The sequence below is a fragment of the Chaetodon auriga genome, chromosome 2, assembly GCF_051107435.1.
Source record: "Chaetodon auriga isolate fChaAug3 chromosome 2, fChaAug3.hap1, whole genome shotgun sequence".
Taxonomy (NCBI): Eukaryota; Metazoa; Chordata; class Actinopteri; order Chaetodontiformes; family Chaetodontidae; genus Chaetodon; species Chaetodon auriga.
In genome coordinates, this window is record NC_135075.1 from 31,133,122 (window position 1) to 31,151,599 (window position 18,478).

Sequence of the window (18,478 nt, forward strand, 5' to 3'; positions counted from 1 at the left end):
TTTGAGATCACAGGTCTACCTGCACACTCACCTGTTCACAAGCTGGTAGCTGTTCTGTTTATTAGCTCATGTTTGTTAGCATACTGCTAACATTAGCATGTGATCTATGTGATGGTCCTTTACGAGGAAAAATGTCTCAGCTTCCATCAGTCTGTGTGATTGTTGTCCAGCTTATAGAAGCAGCTGTTAACTGACAGAACTCTGCACCAATCACAGCAGCAGGAGGCCGCTGAGCCACCAACGACCTTTAGTGACCTGCAGGTGGAGACGCCCGGTGGACACGAGGTGAACTGCGCCTCAGCACTCAGCTGTGGTTGTCTGTGTGACGGCTCTGCTGATGAAGGTCAGGACAGACGGGGGTGGGCGTCTATGTATAGAGCTGCTGGAGGTAACAAGAACCTGCCTGGCTTAAGGAAAGAGGCCACTGTGACACGAGTCGAACTCAGGGCACAGCGCACATACTAAATACACACATATACACAAACACACGTACACACACGTTCTCAGTTTCCGCAGCTGTGACCGAGTTATTACCAGTCAACAGTGTGCAGCCGTCCAGCAGCCTCGGGTTTCTCAAATCAAACTGACGTTTGTTCAGACATTGAAACACACATATGAACCATGTGGTGGCGCTAGAGAGAAAGTCAGAGGATCACCGCGATCAGTGTGGTTCATCCTGAAAGAAACACGAACATCTACACAAAAGTTACCGGCAATCCATCTGACAGCCGTGGAGACATTTCACAGAACAACTGAACACATCACGGAGCAACAGCCGCAAGCTAACAGCCACGCTGCACAGTAAGGCGTTAACCTGCACAGGTAAATAAAGGGTCCACCTTTGACGTGTTGGAGGTATGCCGTCAGAGTCACCTCCATCTTTCAGCTCACCGTGGCTCTTTCTGTTCTTACGTTTCCTCCCTGAGATATTAACCTGAGCAGCACTGCTAACGAAGCTCTGCTAACAAAAGCTTTCTGCTTGTTCACCAGCGGGAAGCTTTTGTTGTGAATCAGCAACAGCAGGAAATGTTCAGTTTCCATCAGCAGGAACTGAACATAATCAATAATCAACGCACATCATCTGAACTACAGACAGGAACAGAACCACAGACGTTCAGGCAGAAGATACAAACGTGCTGAACTTTGTGCAGACTGACCCCAGGTCTGTGGAGAAACCCTCTCACACCCAGCAGGTGGACACAGACCGCAGGAGACACTGAAGACAGACGTTACCTGAGGGAGGCCAGGGCAGGTCCCTGTTTGGTAGATGGAAACACATGGTGCAGGTAGTCACTCAGCAGCCTCTCATTGACGATACCTGTCAGACAGCAGACGCACTGTTAGCTCCGTCAGGCTGCAGCTGTTCGGCGAAAGTGACGTGTTTGTAATAATGTGGAGCTTTGGACCAAACAAACATGGTGAAGGTGCCACTGTGGGCTCACTGTGACCACATGTCTCACTGTTTTCACGTTTCCAAAGCCAACGATCGATCGATCGATTGAGAAAATGATCAGCAGATTGATCCAGAATAAAAGAATCATTAGTTTCAGTCTGTCCAAAACCCACAATTATCATTTTATAATGTACAACAGAGACTGTTAGAAAATATGAGCCATCTGAGAAACTAGATGTGGGGAATTTTACAAAGTTCCATGAAAAATGAATTCACGGATTGTCAAAACAGTTGCTTCAGATTTTATGTCAAATGACTAATCAAGTAATTGACTAATCTTTGCAGCTCAAATGAGGTTGCTGGACTCGACTGGACTAGAAATACATCAATAACATGTTGTACATGAGTCACATGTACACACAGTACTGCATCAGCAGGTGGTACCTGTGGCCCTGGGTTTGTCTGTGTCTGAAGCCAGCCTGTAGTTGCGGCGGGTCAGAGCGGTGCCGCCTCCTTTAGAGCTCATACTGTCTGACTGGAGTCACCTGGCCCACCTGTGGAGGAACAGGGAGGGAGACCTTTGAACAATTAGTTAATCGATCTGTAAACCATGAAAGAGCTGATGAAAGAAACACCATCTCTCTCTCACTCACACACACACACACACACACACACACACACACCACTGAACACTGTTTTAGCAGCTTGACACTTCAGCACTGATTCATCTTCAAGTTAGTAATAAGATTTTGAATTGGTGACAAGTTTCACAAGTCCAGCACACACCTTTAACAAACTACTAAACAGTACTACTGTACTTTTACTCCTAATACTTTAACTCCACGAAGCTGAGAATATATGTATAGATTTAATACTGACACTTTAACTACATGAGAATGGGAATACTCCTGTACTTTAACTACATGGACCTGATTGATACTTGTGTACATTTACTGTTACCTTTACTCAGGTACTGAGTATTTCTTTCTCCGCAGTCTAATGAATTAACCAGACAAGCCGAATCAAACCATGGCTGGGTCTTGCTAGCTAGCTACCGTTAGATAACTTCTCCACCAAAATTAAGCTTCCTTATATGAAACACTTCAGCTGGACTCGGATCAAGGTCAGTCCAATTACAGACACGTCTGTAACGATGAGAAGCAGCGCACAGCTCCTCTGCAGCGTCTTCCATGTCAGCCGCAGCTCGCTGACTAACGGCTCAGTGACAGAAACACAGCAGCAGCTAACAGCTAGCAGCTAACAGCTAATAGCTAGCAGCTAACAGCTAACTGCCAGCAGCACCCACCGCTTTCTTCTGTTCCAACGAGCCTCTCCTCCGTCCCTAATCCGCACGTGTTTGCTCTTCTACAGTCTGATCAAGATAAAATGTCACACAGCCTGCTGTCTCGAGAAAAATGCTCTTTTCAACCACAACAGTCCCTCTTCTTGTCAACGCCTCTCGCGTTACGGAGCGCCAGCTGGGACAAACTAGATGTAGTCGCTTTGCAAATGACGAAAGCAAAACGAGACTTTGGTTTCTGAAATGGAGTTTGGCAGCCCTTCTCTGGTTTTGCAGCAGTTTAAGTTGAATGAAGTACCCGGTATTATAGTAAAATACAATTTGAGATGATTTGAGTGATTTCACTGCTTTGTCTCCACAGGGTCTACCAAATCTGGACTGAAGTGGACTCTGGGACCCCAACCCTAAACATGGGACAAGAAACCAGGCCCACAATTATGGAAAAGAAAGATTTTATAAATCTGAATTTTGCTTTCTGTCTTTGGATACAAAACACTCTTTTATCTGTTTTCATAAATGGAACAACATTTTCACCACATATAAACTGTGTTAAAAGTGTCCATAATCCAGTCCAGGTTTGAGTGGACTGGCTTTGAAACCAGATCTGGTCTAATGCAGTCTGAATGGACAAAGTAGTGAAGTCTCCTTTTTTCAGCTCTAAAATAAAAGGTCATGCTTTATTTTAAGGTGCACACATTTGCTCGGGGGTTTAGGTTCGTTATTCCTTCCTTCCTATTAATAAGCAGTAATTTATGAGGGAAAACTCAGTTAATGGCTGAGCAATTACAGAACATGGTCATGCAGAATAATTAGTAAGTGCGTTATAGTGATTAATAAAGAATGAATATGTCACAGACATCCCTGCTAATGAGAAAACCATTAATGGTGAATATTTGAAGTTTAATATAAAGTCCTACCACGTAAATGGCCTCCACTACGATGTCTATTACTTCTTTAAAAATGGAGAATATCTAAATTTCACCACCTTATCCTCCAGCCATCAACAGTAACAATGAACCTGTTGACCTTCATCTTCAGCCTCAGAGTCTGTGTTCTGCTCTTGGGTCGCCTTTGAACTTCAGCCTGACAGAACAAAATGACCATCGATGGACCTGCAGACACAGAAAATGTCCAGGAAGCCTCAGCCAACGAGGCGCCGTCATGTGACAGCACAGCCAGCCCTGTGGGAACCTACGGAAGCTTTCCAGAAGCTTTTGGGCTACACGATGCTGATCGGCAGCCAGGTAGACCTCGTCTGCACACACCTCACCCTTACTGGCGCTGGAGGCCGTCCTCGCCGGGTGTCAGCTGGACGGGACACACCAGCCTCTGCTGAGGTAAAATAAATCCACAGAAACACGTTTGACTGGATGACAGAAGATGACGATCATAGAGAGAAACCTTCGCTTCAGCTAACAGCCAACCTGCTGAAGAGACTAACTCAAATAACAGTGAAAGAGGAAAGCATCATGGTGCAGGGCAGGTACTGGCAGTTCATATCAACATCACATCTCATACAGCGAGGATCACCATCACCATGAAAACAACAGGGCGCTTACTACTTAAAACAACACCTGGATGATGAACACTAGCTGCGAATGGACGCAGTAAAACTACTGAAATCTGTGTCCGGTGTCAGCGCCGCCTGAGCTGAGCCACATCCTAGAGGTTTCTGCTCTCGACTCACCACACGGGGTCATCAAGGGCAGAGGCAGCACACCTGCAACAGGTAACCAAATGACAACAAGACGCATTCCCACGGCCAGCAGATAGTTACACAGCAAATCAAGACAAGGTTGACACCTCAGTCTTACCCACATCGTCCTTATACCTGCACCTGTCTCATCCAGAACAGGATCCAGGGAGAAGTCAACTCAGGACTCACCAGCCACTGGGACAGTGGACATGAACCTCTTCTTCATGGTCTATTAGACTATAGTGGCCTCAACCAATCACAGTGGAAAACAAGCATCCACCCCTCTGATCAGTTATGCTTTTGAGCACCACTGCATTCTCCAAGCTGGAGGTCCCTTACACCTACCACTCGGTTAGAATCCATGAAGGAAACAGCATTCAACACACCTATCTGCCACTTTGAACACCTGCCCAGGCCTTTGGTCTGATTGAGGCTCTGGAGAACAACCTTCTGTGAACTTCCTCAACCGTGTCTGTCCATCTCAATGGCATCCTGAGCAGCTTGTTGGAAGACAAACCAAAAGAGCTGAAGAGACGAAAGGAGGAAAGTCCGCCGCCCTCTAAGCTAACTAGCTTCTGCTAACTTCAAGCTGCTCGCTGTCTCTGCCTTCACCAGCCAATGTTACAACATTTAGCAATAACTTCAGGTATTGTTCTGTATGAAGGCTGAACGCAGCTCCTGAGGTAAACTGAGTTCCTTTATTTCCAAACTCAATGAGCTTTACTCACATACGCTGTTCAATTAGTGCTGCCAAAGCAGATGGAGGAAAATATCGACCAATGATACAAAGAAGTGACGGGATCACAGAATGATCAACACTGAGGTTAGCTGCTACTGTTAGCAGCTCCTGTTAGCAGCTGATGTACAGACAACCATCACTGATCACTGAGACACTAAAGAAAACATTCTCAGGAGGATTTCTGGAGTTTCTTCTGGATTAACACGAGATGATGAAGCCACACCGGATGTAAACGTGTTTCACGTCTGTTCACATCGAGTTCTTTTAACTCGGTCTGAGGATTCAGAGTCTTTATGAAAATGTTTATCTGATCAAAAACCTTCGTCAGCACTCACTGTTTGAAAAGTGCAGCCATGAATAAAAGAAGCCAGAGAATCTGATAATAATTTAATATTTATTGTCAAAAATTAATCTGAATTTACAGAGTTAGTCTATCAGCTTCCACCATAAATCTGATGCATTTCTTTGAGGACAGCAAAAGACTGAAATACAAAAATATATGTTCCTCCACCTGTTTGATAAAAGGCAAAGCAGCAGACTGAAGTCACTCTGAACTATCAGCACTTTAAAAAAGGACATTTGAGCAGTTCACAGGGACAATCACAGCAGGTTCAGTTCAAAGACGTCTGCATTCAGCCTGCCAGACACTTACTGATGTGGACTCAGCTGTCCTCCATTAACCACAACCAAAAGACGGATTTTACTGGGACACAAAAATAAGAACTGAGGACAGAAGAAGAAAGACAGCCTTGTTCACGCAGAGAGCTCCTCCTCCTCCTCCTCCTCTTCTTCTGTCGAATTATTTAGATTTAATTCAATTATTAGAAACAGTTAAACTGATAAACACGAGACATTAATGGTCTTTAGAGACGTAACATTCACAGAGGAACTCGTTTGTTCTATGTTGACCTAAAATAAGATTTTTGTCTGATGAGGAGCTACAGCTCATCCACCTACAAGTGACTAAAAAGGAGACGTCTTCAAGTGTTGGGACAGTAAAACAGATTTTTCCATTTGACTTTAAAACTTTCTGAAAAAAGATTCTTTGACGGATCGACTCCTTGGTAATTTGCTTCAGACAAAAAGAATAAAATTGTTTCTCGTTGAACAGTTTGTCGGGGACAGCTGATGGACGGAAGACGTTTTCATCGTGTCTTCAGATACATTCATGTCCAGGTTCAGTGCAAACACAGAGGGACAAAGACACGAGTCCGTCTATACGTGTGTGTCATTGGTGATTGGAGAATCGGCTCTAACGGAGGGCTCTGATTGGACCAACAGGCTGCAGTCCTGAACTCCCTCAGCCCATATAAGGGTACTTCCAGTCTTTAAGGGGGACGTGCGTCTGCTTCACCACCTGCGGGGACGTCCACCTCAGGACGTAGTGTGGACCTCCGGGTTTGTCGTTGGTTCCTGGATGGAGAGGAGAGTTGAACACAATCGTCATGACAGACAGCTGCTTCCCGTCAGCGCTCTGATCACATGAAGAAAACTGACCTGAAGCTCTGGCGCCACCAAACGGCTGCTGAGCCACGACGGAGCCGGTGGACTTATCGTTGACGTAGTAGTTCCCCGCAGCGTTCCTCAAGGCTGCAGCTGCCTCGTCAATCACCTTCCTGAACACACACACACACACACATCCTCAGGTGAGTCACAGGTGAGTCAGACGGTTCAGACCTGCACTCCTTACAGAAACCCTCCTGTCAGCTGAGGGACTCTGAAACACTTTGAAGACGACACAAATGACTGTGTCTGTCTGTCCGTCCATCTGTCCTTTCGTCCGCACGCATGCAGACACACAGGCAGTGTAGAGGCAGCGTGGAGACAGTGAGCTGCTGCGCTGCTAAACCACCTGACTGTGTCTTTATGTGGAGGACATTCAGAGACACTGGCTCACTCTCTTGCCACCAGTCTCTTGTCAGTCTCTCGTCATCGTCGTCAGTCTCTCGTCGTCGTCAGTCTCGTCGTCGTCAGTCTCTCGTCATCGTCGTCAGTCTCTTGTCGTCGTCAGTCTCTCGTCATCGTCGTCAGTCTCTCGTCATCGTCATCAGTCTCTCGTCATCGTCGTCAGTCTCGTCGTCGTCAGTCTCTCGTCATCGTCGTCAGTCTCTCGTCGTCGTCAGTCTCTCGTCATCGTCGTCAGTCTCGTCGTCGTCAGTCTCTCGTCATCGTCGTCAGTCTCTCGTCGTCGTCAGTCTCTCGTCATCGTCGTCAGTCTCTCGTCGTCGTCAGTCTCGTCGTCGTCAGTCTCTCGTCATCGTCGTCAGTCTCTCGTCGTCGTCAGTCTCTCGTCATCGTCATCAGTCTCTCGTCATCGTCGTCAGTCTCTCGTCGTCGTCAGTCTCTCGTCATCGTCATCAGTCTCTCGTCATCGTCGTCAGTCTCGTCGTCGTCAGTCTCTCGTCATCGTCGTCAGTCTCTCGTCATCGTCGTCAGTCTCTCGTCGTCGTCAGTCTCTCGTCATCGTCATCAGTCTCTCGTCATCGTCGTCAGTCTCGTCGTCGTCAGTCTCTCGTCGTCGTCGTCAGTCTCTCGTCGTCATCGTCAGTCTCTCGTCGTCGTCAGTCTCTCGTCATCGTCGTCAGTCTCTCGTCGTCGTCGTCAGTCTCTCGTCGTCGTCAGTCTCGTCGTCGTCAGTCTCTCGTCGTCGTCAGTCTCTCGTCATCGTCGTCAGTCTCTCGTCGTCGTCAGTCTCTCGTCATCGTCGTCAGTCTCTCGTCGTCGTCAGTCTCTCGTCATCGTCGTCAGTCTCTCGTCGTCGTCAGTCTCTCGTCATCGTCGTCAGTCTCTCGTCATCGTCGTCAGTCTCTCGTCGTCGTCAGTCTCTCGTCATCGTCGTCAGTCTCTCGTCGTCGTCAGTCTCTCGTCATCGTCGTCAGTCTCTCGTCATCGTCGTCAGTCTCTCGTCATCGTCGTCAGTCTCTCGTCATCGTCGTCAGTCTCTCGTCGTCGTCAGTCTCTCGTCGTCGTCAGTCTCTCGTCATCGTCGTCAGTCTCTCGTCATCGTCGTCAGTCTCTCGTCGTCGTCAGTCTCTCGTCATCGTCATCAGTCTCTCGTCATTGTCGTCAGTCTCGTCGTCGTCAGTCTCTCGTCATCATCGTCAGTCTCTCGTCATCATCGTCAGTCTCTCGTCATCATCGTCACTCTCGTCGTCGTCAGTCTCGTCGTCGTCGTCAGTCTCTCGTCGTCGTCGTCAGTCTCGTCGTCGTCAGTCTCTCGTCATCGTCGTCAGTCTCTCGTCGTCGTCAGTCTCTCGTCGTCGTCGTCAGTCTCTCGTCATCGTCGTCAGTCTCTCGTCGTCGTCAGTCTCGTCGTCGTCAGTCTCTCGTCGTCGTCAGTCTCTCGTCATCGTCGTCAGTCTCTCGTCGTCGTCAGTCTCGTCGTCGTCAGTCTCTCGTCGTCGTCAGTCTCTCGTCATCGTCGTCAGTCTCTCGTCGTCGTCAGTCTCTCGTCATCGTCATCAGTCTCTCGTCATCGTCGTCAGTCTCGTCGTCGTCAGTCTCTCGTCGTCGTCGTCAGTCTCTCGTCATCATCATCAGTCTCTCGTCGTCGTCAGTCTCTCGTCGTCGTCAGTCTCTCGTCATCGTCGTCAGTCTCTCGTCGTCGTCAGTCTCTCGTCGTCGTCAGTCTCTCGTCGTCGTCGTCAGTCTCTCGTCGTCGTCGTCAGTCTCTCGTCGTCAGTCTCTCGTCGTCGTCAGTCTCTCGTCGTCATCGTCAGTCTCTCGTCATCATCGTCAGTCTCTCGTCATCGTCGTCAGTCTCTCGTCATCGTCGTCAGTCTCGTTGTCGTCAGTCTCTCGTCGTCGTCGTCAGTCTCTCGTCATCATCATCAGTCTCTCGTCGTCGTCAGTCTCTCGTCGTCGTCGTCAGTCTCTCGTCGTCGTCAGTCTCTCGTCATCGTCGTCAGTCTCTCGTCGTCGTCAGTCTCTCGTCATCGTCGTCAGTCTCTCGTCATCGTCGTCAGTCTCTCGTCGTCGTCAGTCTCTCGTCATCGTCGTCAGTCTCTCGTCATCGTCGTCAGTCTCTCGTCGTCGTCAGTCTCTCGTCGTCGTCAGTCTCTCGTCGTCGTCGTCAGTCTCTCGTCATCGTCGTCAGTCTCTCGTCGTCGTCAGTCTCTCGTCATCGTCATCAGTCTCTCGTCATCGTCGTCAGTCTCGTCGTCGTCAGTCTCTCGTCATCATCGTCAGTCTCTCGTCATCATCGTCAGTCTCTCGTCATCATCGTCACTCTCGTCGTCGTCAGTCTCGTCGTCGTCGTCAGTCTCTCGTCGTCGTCGTCAGTCTCTCGTCGTCGTCGTCAGTCTCTCGTCGTCGTCGTCAGTCTCTCGTCGTCGTCGTCAGTCTCTTGTCGTCGTCAGTCTCTCGTCATCGTCATCAGTCTCTCGTCATCGTCATCAGTCTCGTCGTCGTCAGTCTCTCGTCGTCGTCGTCAGTCTCTCGTCATCATCGTCAGTCTCTCGTCGTCGTCAGTCTCTCGTCATCGTCAGTCTCTCGTCATCGTCAGTCTCTCGTCGTCGTCAGTCTCTCGTCGTCGTCAGTCTCTCGTCATCATCGTCAGTCTCTCGTCGTCATCAGTCTCTCGTCGTCGTCAGTCTCTCGTCATCGTCGTCAGTCTCTCGTCATCATCGTCAGTCTCTCGTCGTCGTCAGTCTCTCGTCGTCGTCAGTCTCTCGTCATCGTCGTCAGTCTCTCGTCATCGTCGTCAGTCTCTCGCCGTCGTCAGTCTCTCGTCATCGTCGTCAGTCTCTCGTCATTGTCGTCAGTCTCGTCGTCGTCAGTCTCTCGTCATCATCGTCAGTCTCTCGTCATCATCGTCAGTCTCTCGTCGTCGTCAGTCTCGTCGTCGTCGTCAGTCTCTCATCATCGTCGTCAGTCTCTCGTCATCGTCAGTCTCGTCGTCGTCAGTCTCTCGTCGTCGTCAGTCTCTCGTCATCGTCGTCAGTCTCTCGTCGTCGTCAGTCTCTCGTCATCGTCGTCAGTCTCTCGTCGTCGTCAGTCTCTCGTCGTCGTCGTCAGTCTCTCGTCGTCGTCAGTCTCGTCGTCGTCAGTCTCTCGTCGTCATCAGTCTCTCGTCATCGTCGTCAGTCTCTCGTCGTCGTCAGTCTCGTCGTCGTCAGTCTCTCGTCGTCGTCAGTCTCTCGTCATCGTCGTCAGTCTCTCGTCATCGTCGTCAGTCTCTCGTCGTCGTCAGTCTCTCGTCATCAGTCTGATGTGATTCGTTTAACGGCCTCATAGAGCATCAACGATGGTGCCGCTTCCCTTCTTCTGCGGTGACCTCTGACTGAACCGTCATGCGGTGCGCCCTCTGGTGGTTTCCTCCAGTAATGTGTAGTACATAAGTACATGCAGGAAGCAGCAGGTGTGCCTCTGGCCTCTCTCTGAGCCCAGGTTAAAAACAGGTGGAGCTCCTGCAAACAAACACGTCTTACCTGTCCTGGGCGAACACAGCTCCTGTCAGGGCGTACGGGGACGTGCTGTCAATCAGCTGCAAAACCTCCTTGTAGCTGTTCTCAGGATAAACATAAACTGTCAGAACGGGCCCAAAGATTTCCTGCAGAGACAAAACAGAAGTCGATGAATCACATCTGAAATGAACTGACCTCAAAGAACATCAGACGGCCGTGTTCCTCTGAGCTCGAGTTTCAGGTGACCACAGCGCCCCCACAGGCCAGGTGTGAGTGTGTCACAGACGGTGCGTACCTCCTTCATGATGGCGTCCTGCGGGTCTGAGGTCTCGATGATGGTCGGCTCTACAAAGTAACCCTTCTTATCGTCACAGTTGCCGCCTGCGATGATCTTTAAAGAGGAGGAGGACTTGGCGTAGTCGAGCCACTTCTTTATCCGAAGAAACGACTAGAGGAGGAAATGGGAGAGGAAAACAGTCAGCGGCCATTTCTCTCTGCACACGGACACGCTGATGGAGGACGTGGACTTCACCTTATCGTCGATCACAGCGGAGAAAAAGGTACTGAAGTCTTCCAGCGGCTGAAGAAGAGGAGAAGAAGAAAATCAGGTTTACACACTTCACACACGTTTCGCTCCTCGCCAGTCTGAACAACCTGAAGCTTCAAGAAGAAGAAGCTTTAAGTCCACATGTGACTGTTCCATCACGTGTCCTGAGACGTACATCACCTGCACGCCAGCGTCCGCCTCGACTACAGCAGGAACACCTTTTTAATGTCGGTCTGCTGATAAGACCGCTAAGGCTAGCTGTACAGCGAGCAGGTGTGATGCACATTCAACGCTATTGGCTGCTGTGCGGTGAAGGCCTCAGACTAAACCAATGAAAATGATCTGCACATTCATCAGTGACGATAAAAACCAGAATTTACTGCCAAAGATGAACTTCACCTGTACTTTAACCATAAATGTTGTTAAACCATGGCAGTACTTTATCCACAGCAGTACTCGAGCAGCACTGTGAGGACATCCCGCCGGGCTTCCCGCGTGGACGGCTCTGCTGCGTCTACTCACGTCTCCCACGCTGATGTCTCGGTGGATGTCCAGCAGCTCCTGTTTGATCCTCGGCCACATGCTGTCTGGTACGTACATCCTGGAGCAGGCCGAACACTTTTGACCTCCGTACTCGAACGCCGAGCGAATCGTCCCCTTCACCACGCTCTCAACATCCGCCGACTTGTGGACAAAGTGGAAATTCTTGCCGCCGCACTCTGAAAACGTGAAGATGCACGTTGAGGACACGAGTTTAACATGGAGGTCAGGACAAAGTCCAACGAGCCGCTGGACGGTCTTTAAGGACAAAGACAAGTCTCTGATGGACACTTTGACTGCATCACGAGACGTTTTCAGGCTCCAACTTTTAACCGATGGAGCATTTTGACTGATGACATCCATCACTCACAAGTTAAAGCAGTCAGCTCTCTCCTCTTCCTCGCTCACAGAGGAAGGCTACTTTAGTGGATGATGGGTGAGTTTCTGTATCATGTGACTCCTGATTGGAGGCTGAGCTGTCACACCTTTAGATGATTCTTACTGATGACTAGAAGTTGTGCTCACCTCCTGCCAGTCGAGGGAAGGTCCTGTAGGTGTCCAGGTTCTCAGCCACCTGCTTCCAAAGACGCTTGAACGTCCTACAGAAACACATTGGATCAAGGCTGATTTAAGAACATGAAGTCTGTGACGTGGCTCCAACACCACCTGCAGATTAGTAAAGGGCGGCAGATTTCATCACATAAAACGAGAGCGTTTCATTGGAATACGTGAGACGAAGACTTCAAGAATCTAAGCAGCTCGTATTTTAATACAGCAGAGGCGTCAAAAAACAAACTGTGATGTCTGAACCTGAACTCAGCACACGAACCTGCAGCCTCATTCATTAAAGACGTTTAAGTGATCATCAGTTCAGCTTCAGTTTCTTCTCTAAGCTTGACTTCCTGAAGTCATTAGCACAGAAAATAAAGATGTCTAAATGAAGGCGCTGTGATAATGCATCTCATTAGCAGTCAGTTCAGCCTGTTAGACCGGCTGCTGTGTTCAGGTGTTCACCAGGTGACTGTGGTGTTGTTTACAGCTGACCTGATGGACTGTAGAGGCTGCAGGGATATCAGCGTGCTACCTTCAGGCGTCTGAATGAACTGAAGGAGAAGCTTCACAGGGAGCTTCAGCTTCAGCCACGTTAATGCTCAGTTCGTATTGAAACGGTCTAAACTCTGCATGACTGCAGGTGTGCAGCATGTTTCTACTTCAACAAAGCTCTACAGCACATCTCACTTTATTAACACGACTTTCTTATTTCTGTCTATTTGCTGCACGTCTGCAGTAAACTGGCAGCAGAGTGACGTCGCTGCTGGACGCCATGAGTTCACAGGTGGTTCGCACAGTGTCAGCTCAGGCTTTAATTTCCTGCAAAGTTCACACTAAAGAACTCTTCTTACGGGACGCTGCCGGTGAAGTTGATGCCTGCCAGGTGCTCAGAGGAGGTGACGGCATCTCCGAACACCGGACCATCAGCTGGTAAAAACTGGATGATGTTTGGGGGCAGGCCGCTCTCCCTCAGGACTTTGTAGACGGCGTAGCTGGCAGACATGGCGGTGTCACTGGGCTTCCACAGTACGACATTACCCTGAAACACACCAGCAGAGACAGAAACACTCTGAAGCTGAATGCAGCAAACACTTTGCAGCTCTGAGGCTCAGCTAAATGCTAACATTAACATGCTAACGTGCTCACAGCTACAATGCTAACATGCTGATATTAGCAAGTATAATGTTTACCATGGCTACATGTTAGTTTAGCATGTTAGCAGGTTAACATCTGCTAATCAGAAGTAATGACAGTCCAGCTGAGGCTGATGGGAACGTCATTACTTCTGCAGCTGGTCATAAAACAAAGCGTTGAACACATTTACTGTTGACCTGATGATGGCGCTACATCAATCAAGATCAAGAGAGACAGAGAGACAAACATATTCACACTCACCATCAGAGCTGGGGTACCTGCCAGGTTTCCACCAATAGCAGTGAAGTTAAAAGGAGCCACAGCTGCTACAAAACCCTGAAGCAAAAGAAAAGGAGGGAACATGAATTCATTCATTTGACAAGAACGAAAAATAATAAGAGGCTGCAAACACTCAGACTGACAACTAACACATTAAACTGTTGAGGGTGTTTTAAAGAGCCAGAGGTCATTTGAATATGACCATAACAAGCTTGTTTGTCATGAGTGTAGGACACTTCTTTACCAGAAGGTGGCAGAACAATCAAACATTAAATGCCTCCAGCTGAATTTCATAGCAGGGCAAAGGTACAATTTTGAGTTTTTTCCAACATGGACATCTCAGGCTCACAGTGACAGCAATGAGCAGCACACAATAACACAGCAGAACAGTAATGACCAGTAATGACATGTGGTACCTCCAGTCCACGGTACAGCATGGTGTTGGTGCATCCCTCAGCATCGAGCGGCTGCTGTTTCTCCAGCTCAGTGGCATGTTTGGCATTAAACCTGAAGAAGTCAATCAGCTCTGCGGCAGCATCGATCTCTGCCTGGACCACCGTTTTACCCTGGAACATAAAGACAATGATGGTTTGATTTGTTCTGTCTCAACTCAATTTAAGGACAAATAAGGAATCACTGCATCGTCCACAGATATGATCAAACATGTTCACACTTGGCTTTGTTCGCCTCGGGATTGATTCTTTTTCAAAGAAATTAGACAATTTCACCCAAAACGTTTTCTCCCAGACAAGTTTGTCTCTCTCTCACCACTAGAGACAACGTTGTCATTGTCTCTGTTCCTCTGTGTGAACGGTGTCATTGTCTCTGTTCCTCTGTGTGAACGGTGTCCCTCTATGTGAACGGTGTCATTGTCTCTGTCACTCCGTGTGAATGGTGTCCTTCTGTGTGAACGGTGTCCCTCTGTGTGAACGGTGTCGTTGTCTCTGTCCCTCTGTGTGAAGGGTGTCCCTCTGTGTGAACGGTGTCCTTGTCTCTGTTGCTCTGTGTGAACGGTGTCCCTCTGTGTGGATGGTGTCATTGCCTCTGTCCCTCTGTGTGAACGGTGTCATTGTCTCTGTCCCTCTGTGTGAACGGTGTCCCTCTATGTGAACGGTGTCATTGTCTCTGTCCCTCTGTGTGAACGGTGTCCTTGTCTCTGTCCCTCTGTGTGAACGGTGTCCCTCTATGTGAACAGTGTCATTGTCTCTGTCCCTCTGTGTGAACGGTGTCCCTCTGTGTGGATGGTGTCATTGCCTCTGTCCCTTCTGTGTGAACGGTGTTGTTGTCTCTGTCCCTCTGTGTGAATGGTGTCCTTCTGTGTGAACGGTGTCTCTCCTGTGAACAGTGTCATTGTCTCTGTCCCTCTGTGTGAACAGTGTCCCTCTGTGTGAACGGTGTCATTGTCTCTGTCCCTCTGTGTGAATGGTGTCCCTCTGTGTGAATGGTGTCCTTCTGTGTGAACGGTGTCTCTCCTGTGAACAGTGTCATTGTCTCTGTCCCTCTGTGTGAACAGTGTCCCTCTGTGTGGACGGTGTCATTGTCTCTGTTCCTCTGTGTGAACGGTGTCCTTCTGTGTGAACGGTGTCCCTCTGCGTGAATGGTGCCTCTGTTACACTTTATGGAGTTGTATTGTGCTTCCTGTACCTGCCCAATCATGGTCTTGGCGAGGACCTCAGCTCTTCTGGGTCCACTGATCAGATCGGCTGCCTTGAAGAGAATCTGGGCTCTGTCCTGGACGGGCTTCAGGTCCCACTCTCTCCTCGCTGCCATAGAGGCCATGATAGCTTTGTTGATAAGCTCCTGCATTGATCACATTCGAGCAAAAAAAGGGCTTGGCAGAGGCTCTGATCAATAACTCAACATCGTTCTGAAGGTCTATTATTTTTCATTTCACTAGTTGAATCACTCTCAGTCTGTGTGCACCCACAGCTTCCAGTTTCCACATCATGCTGGTTTATGCTGAATACTGGACCAGAACTGGCTTTGTGATGTCATAAAGCGTGCTCTTAAAATCAGACTTGCATTTAGCAGTGAATGTAAAAACAGTCTTCTGCTGTCAAACTCTGCACATACATCATTCTGCATAGTCCAGTTCAAATATTCAACTATAACACGTTTCCACTGGAGGACACTTTAATTAACACCTTTTCACAGGTTTACTTTAGTTGAAAATAGACCACATCATTAGAAACAGACCCACAGCTCAGTGTGGTTCACTGAAACATCTAGAAGGTCTTCTTACCTTGTCAGCATAACAGAACTTTGCCACCTTATGTGAGTGATTGAACGGCTTTGAAAAGAAAAACAAAAAGTCAGTTCACATGAGAGTTAGAAAGTTACTCAAACAAAACTTTTGTCTTAAAATTCTTTTGCAATTCAGCTCAGTTTTGTTTTTTTCACATTCACATCTGAGAGTAAACTGGTGTGTTTGAACAACGATGCCAGTCGTGATACGTTCAGTCCCAGAGTTTCCACATGGAGCAACAGTTTACAGAACGTGTTGACTTTACTCACAGATAGCTGATATCTGATGTCTTTGGTCCACACATGTTCATCTCCAACCACACATGGGATCTCCTCCGTCTTCCCCTTCACACTGTCTAAGGCCTAAAAAGATCAAATCAAGACTTGGAACTCATGTGTTTGACCATGCGTGTCCTGTATTCAGTTTTCAAAGTTCATATTTGTGATCGTTAGATGAACACATGCAGATTCTGACCTTCAGCAGCTCTTTTCTTTCTGCACTTCCTTCTCTGAAGCCCAGGATTGGCTCATTTTTCACCTCCACAGCTGCACAGGGGAACGTTCTGAACCTTCACACACACACACACACACACACACACACACACACACACACACACACACACACATTTAATGTCACCTGTTGTGTTTCAGGTATCAGCAGGTCAGCAGGTGTCTTTGACCTGGACTAGCCCAAACTGGCCCTGAAAGTCCTGGTCATGGTGGGAGGATGTTGGACTCCTTTAATGAATAAACAGCAGCTCCCACAGCTGGTTTCAGCCTGAAATGCCCCCAAATTTCAGTTAATCTGTTTGATCCGACCGCTGCTTAATGAGTAACATGAGATAAATGAAGCTTGAATTCATCCAGCAGTTTCTTCAGACACGAACTCTGGCAGCTTTTCTGTCTGTGTCTCTTGTCACAGGAGGAGGTGAACTGGATCTTATTGATTAAAAACAAGAAATGCACTCTTGTTTTTGGGCACATCTCTCATTTGTTTCTGTTGTTAAAGCTCGACTTTGCCCAAACACCTGAACACACTCTCCTGTCACACTGACGGCAAACTGCAGGACAACGTCAGCTCATATTTCCGACATGAACAAATGCTTGTCTGATGAGTTTTTGGCATGTGGGTCCATCAGTGAGCCCTGAATCCTCATGACTTTGGTGGCGTCCAGGCTAACCTCAGCCGTGGTTGGAGCCCTGGTTTGTTCTACACAGAGGACCTTGAAGACACGTCCCTGCATGAAAAGGACACTCTAAACTGGGACAGTCTATTCGAGCTTCATCCAGTTTCTCTGAACGTTTCGCCTTCACAGCAACTTATCCGGCTGCTTCTGGCTTCCATGTATGATTAACTACACCAAACTCTCTAAACTGAAGGTCAGTGGGCTGAGGCTGGGGGGGCGGGGGGTGACCAGCTGGTGGCATGAGAGGCATTCTCCTTCACACTGTGTTCTCTGAAACACAGCAAACCCCCCAACAGCCTCCACGTCCACACACGTCTGTGACTGAGCCCCCGACAGAGAACCATAATAAACGTGAGGGAACGTCAGAAGTTTTCAGAATAAAATAAACGCGTTCTTTCTCAGAACCAGTCAGTGGTTCTAAGAAGGAAAAGAGGGAAAGTCCAGAGCCCTTTAATCCTCACATGACCCTCAGCATGACTGGACACGAGTGTGGGACCGGCGTCTCACTGTGAGGACCGTTGGTCTGACCGAGCCCCTCAGTCCAAACCCCCCACAGATGTTCACTGACAGACGCTGACACACCACTCATGTTTACAGGGTGAGATTATTGATGTTAATTAAGGTCTTCAAATGAGCTCCTCGTTTACCAGCTGAGACAGTAAGGTGATGAAGACACTGAAGCATCAATAATTATAATAACATGTTGTGATCAAACAGACATTTTGATGTTAATAACTTTGTACTTTTACTGAAGTAAAATCTGTAGTATCTTTTCATAAAAGATCTGAATACTTCATCCACCAACAGTCCAAAACTTCAACATTTTAAAATAAAATTTAAAAAACTTGTGTTTAATGAGGACGAATCTGAATAAATGACTGACACGATTATCAAAGGTTTACTGGTACAGTACTTTTCTGACGATCGACTAATCGATTGCAGGGTTTTATTTGATCTGCTCTGAACGCAGATCATCAGTTACTGTGTTAGCTCATATATTTTCATCCACAGCTCCTCCATGTTCGGGGGCCACTGTCAGATCATCACATCACGAACAAAGCACCGTGAAGCTGACGGGCTGGCGGCGTCTGAATGACCGGAGGCTCGGTGTCTAAATGACCGGAGGCTCGGTGTCTAAATGACCGGAGGCTCGGTGGGAAACGCGGTGCTGAAGCTAACGTTAGCTAACTGACATCTTGGAAAAGTCACGGCTGAGGTGAAGGAGTCTCGTGCCCGCTCATGTGAATCGTTGGTACGTACCCCCTCCAAGCCCGCCAAGCAGCCGGCCTCACGCGCAGCATCTTTCCACCACAGGACGAGCACCGTGAAGAAGAAAGCGAGTCAGTTCACCTGCGAACACACCTGTCTCGTGGATCGATAGCCGATAATGCCCAAGTTTGACAGCATTGATCAGACTGGTTTGAGCAGCTACACCGCTGACTAGAAAGTGGACTGCATTAAC

The 18,478-nt window shown here is 48.3% G+C and overlaps 2 protein-coding genes across 3 annotated transcripts in view; both read right to left on the minus strand.

The window, feature by feature from the left end:
• rnf123 (ring finger protein 123) overlaps window positions 1-2,859 on the minus strand; it is an 83,961-nt gene extending 81,102 nt beyond the window's left edge. For both annotated transcript variants that reach the window (XM_076746529.1, XM_076746521.1), the window contains exons 1-3: window positions 2,700-2,859; window positions 1,838-1,947; window positions 1,234-1,318 (exon numbers count right to left, since the gene is read on the minus strand). In XM_076746529.1, the coding sequence (XP_076602644.1) occupies window positions 1,234-1,318; window positions 1,838-1,919 (167 nt within the window). In that variant the 5' untranslated portion in view covers window positions 1,920-1,947; window positions 2,700-2,859. The remainder of the gene's footprint in view (window positions 1-1,233; window positions 1,319-1,837; window positions 1,948-2,699) is intronic.
• Window positions 2,860-5,508: 2,649 nt separating this feature from the next.
• Window positions 5,509-18,478, minus strand: aldh4a1 (aldehyde dehydrogenase 4 family, member A1). The gene is made up of 15 exons (XM_076746564.1): window positions 18,277-18,478; window positions 16,305-16,398; window positions 16,100-16,192; window positions 15,828-15,875; window positions 15,230-15,385; window positions 14,002-14,151; window positions 13,568-13,642; window positions 13,024-13,211; window positions 12,146-12,219; window positions 11,603-11,799; window positions 11,066-11,113; window positions 10,829-10,981; window positions 10,558-10,679; window positions 6,626-6,744; window positions 5,509-6,541 (listed from the first exon to the last, which is right to left on the minus strand). The coding sequence occupies exons 1-15, from the start codon at window positions 18,315-18,317 to the stop codon at window positions 6,429-6,431; spliced, it is 1,671 nt and encodes a 556-aa protein (XP_076602679.1). The 5' UTR covers window positions 18,318-18,478; the 3' UTR covers window positions 5,509-6,428.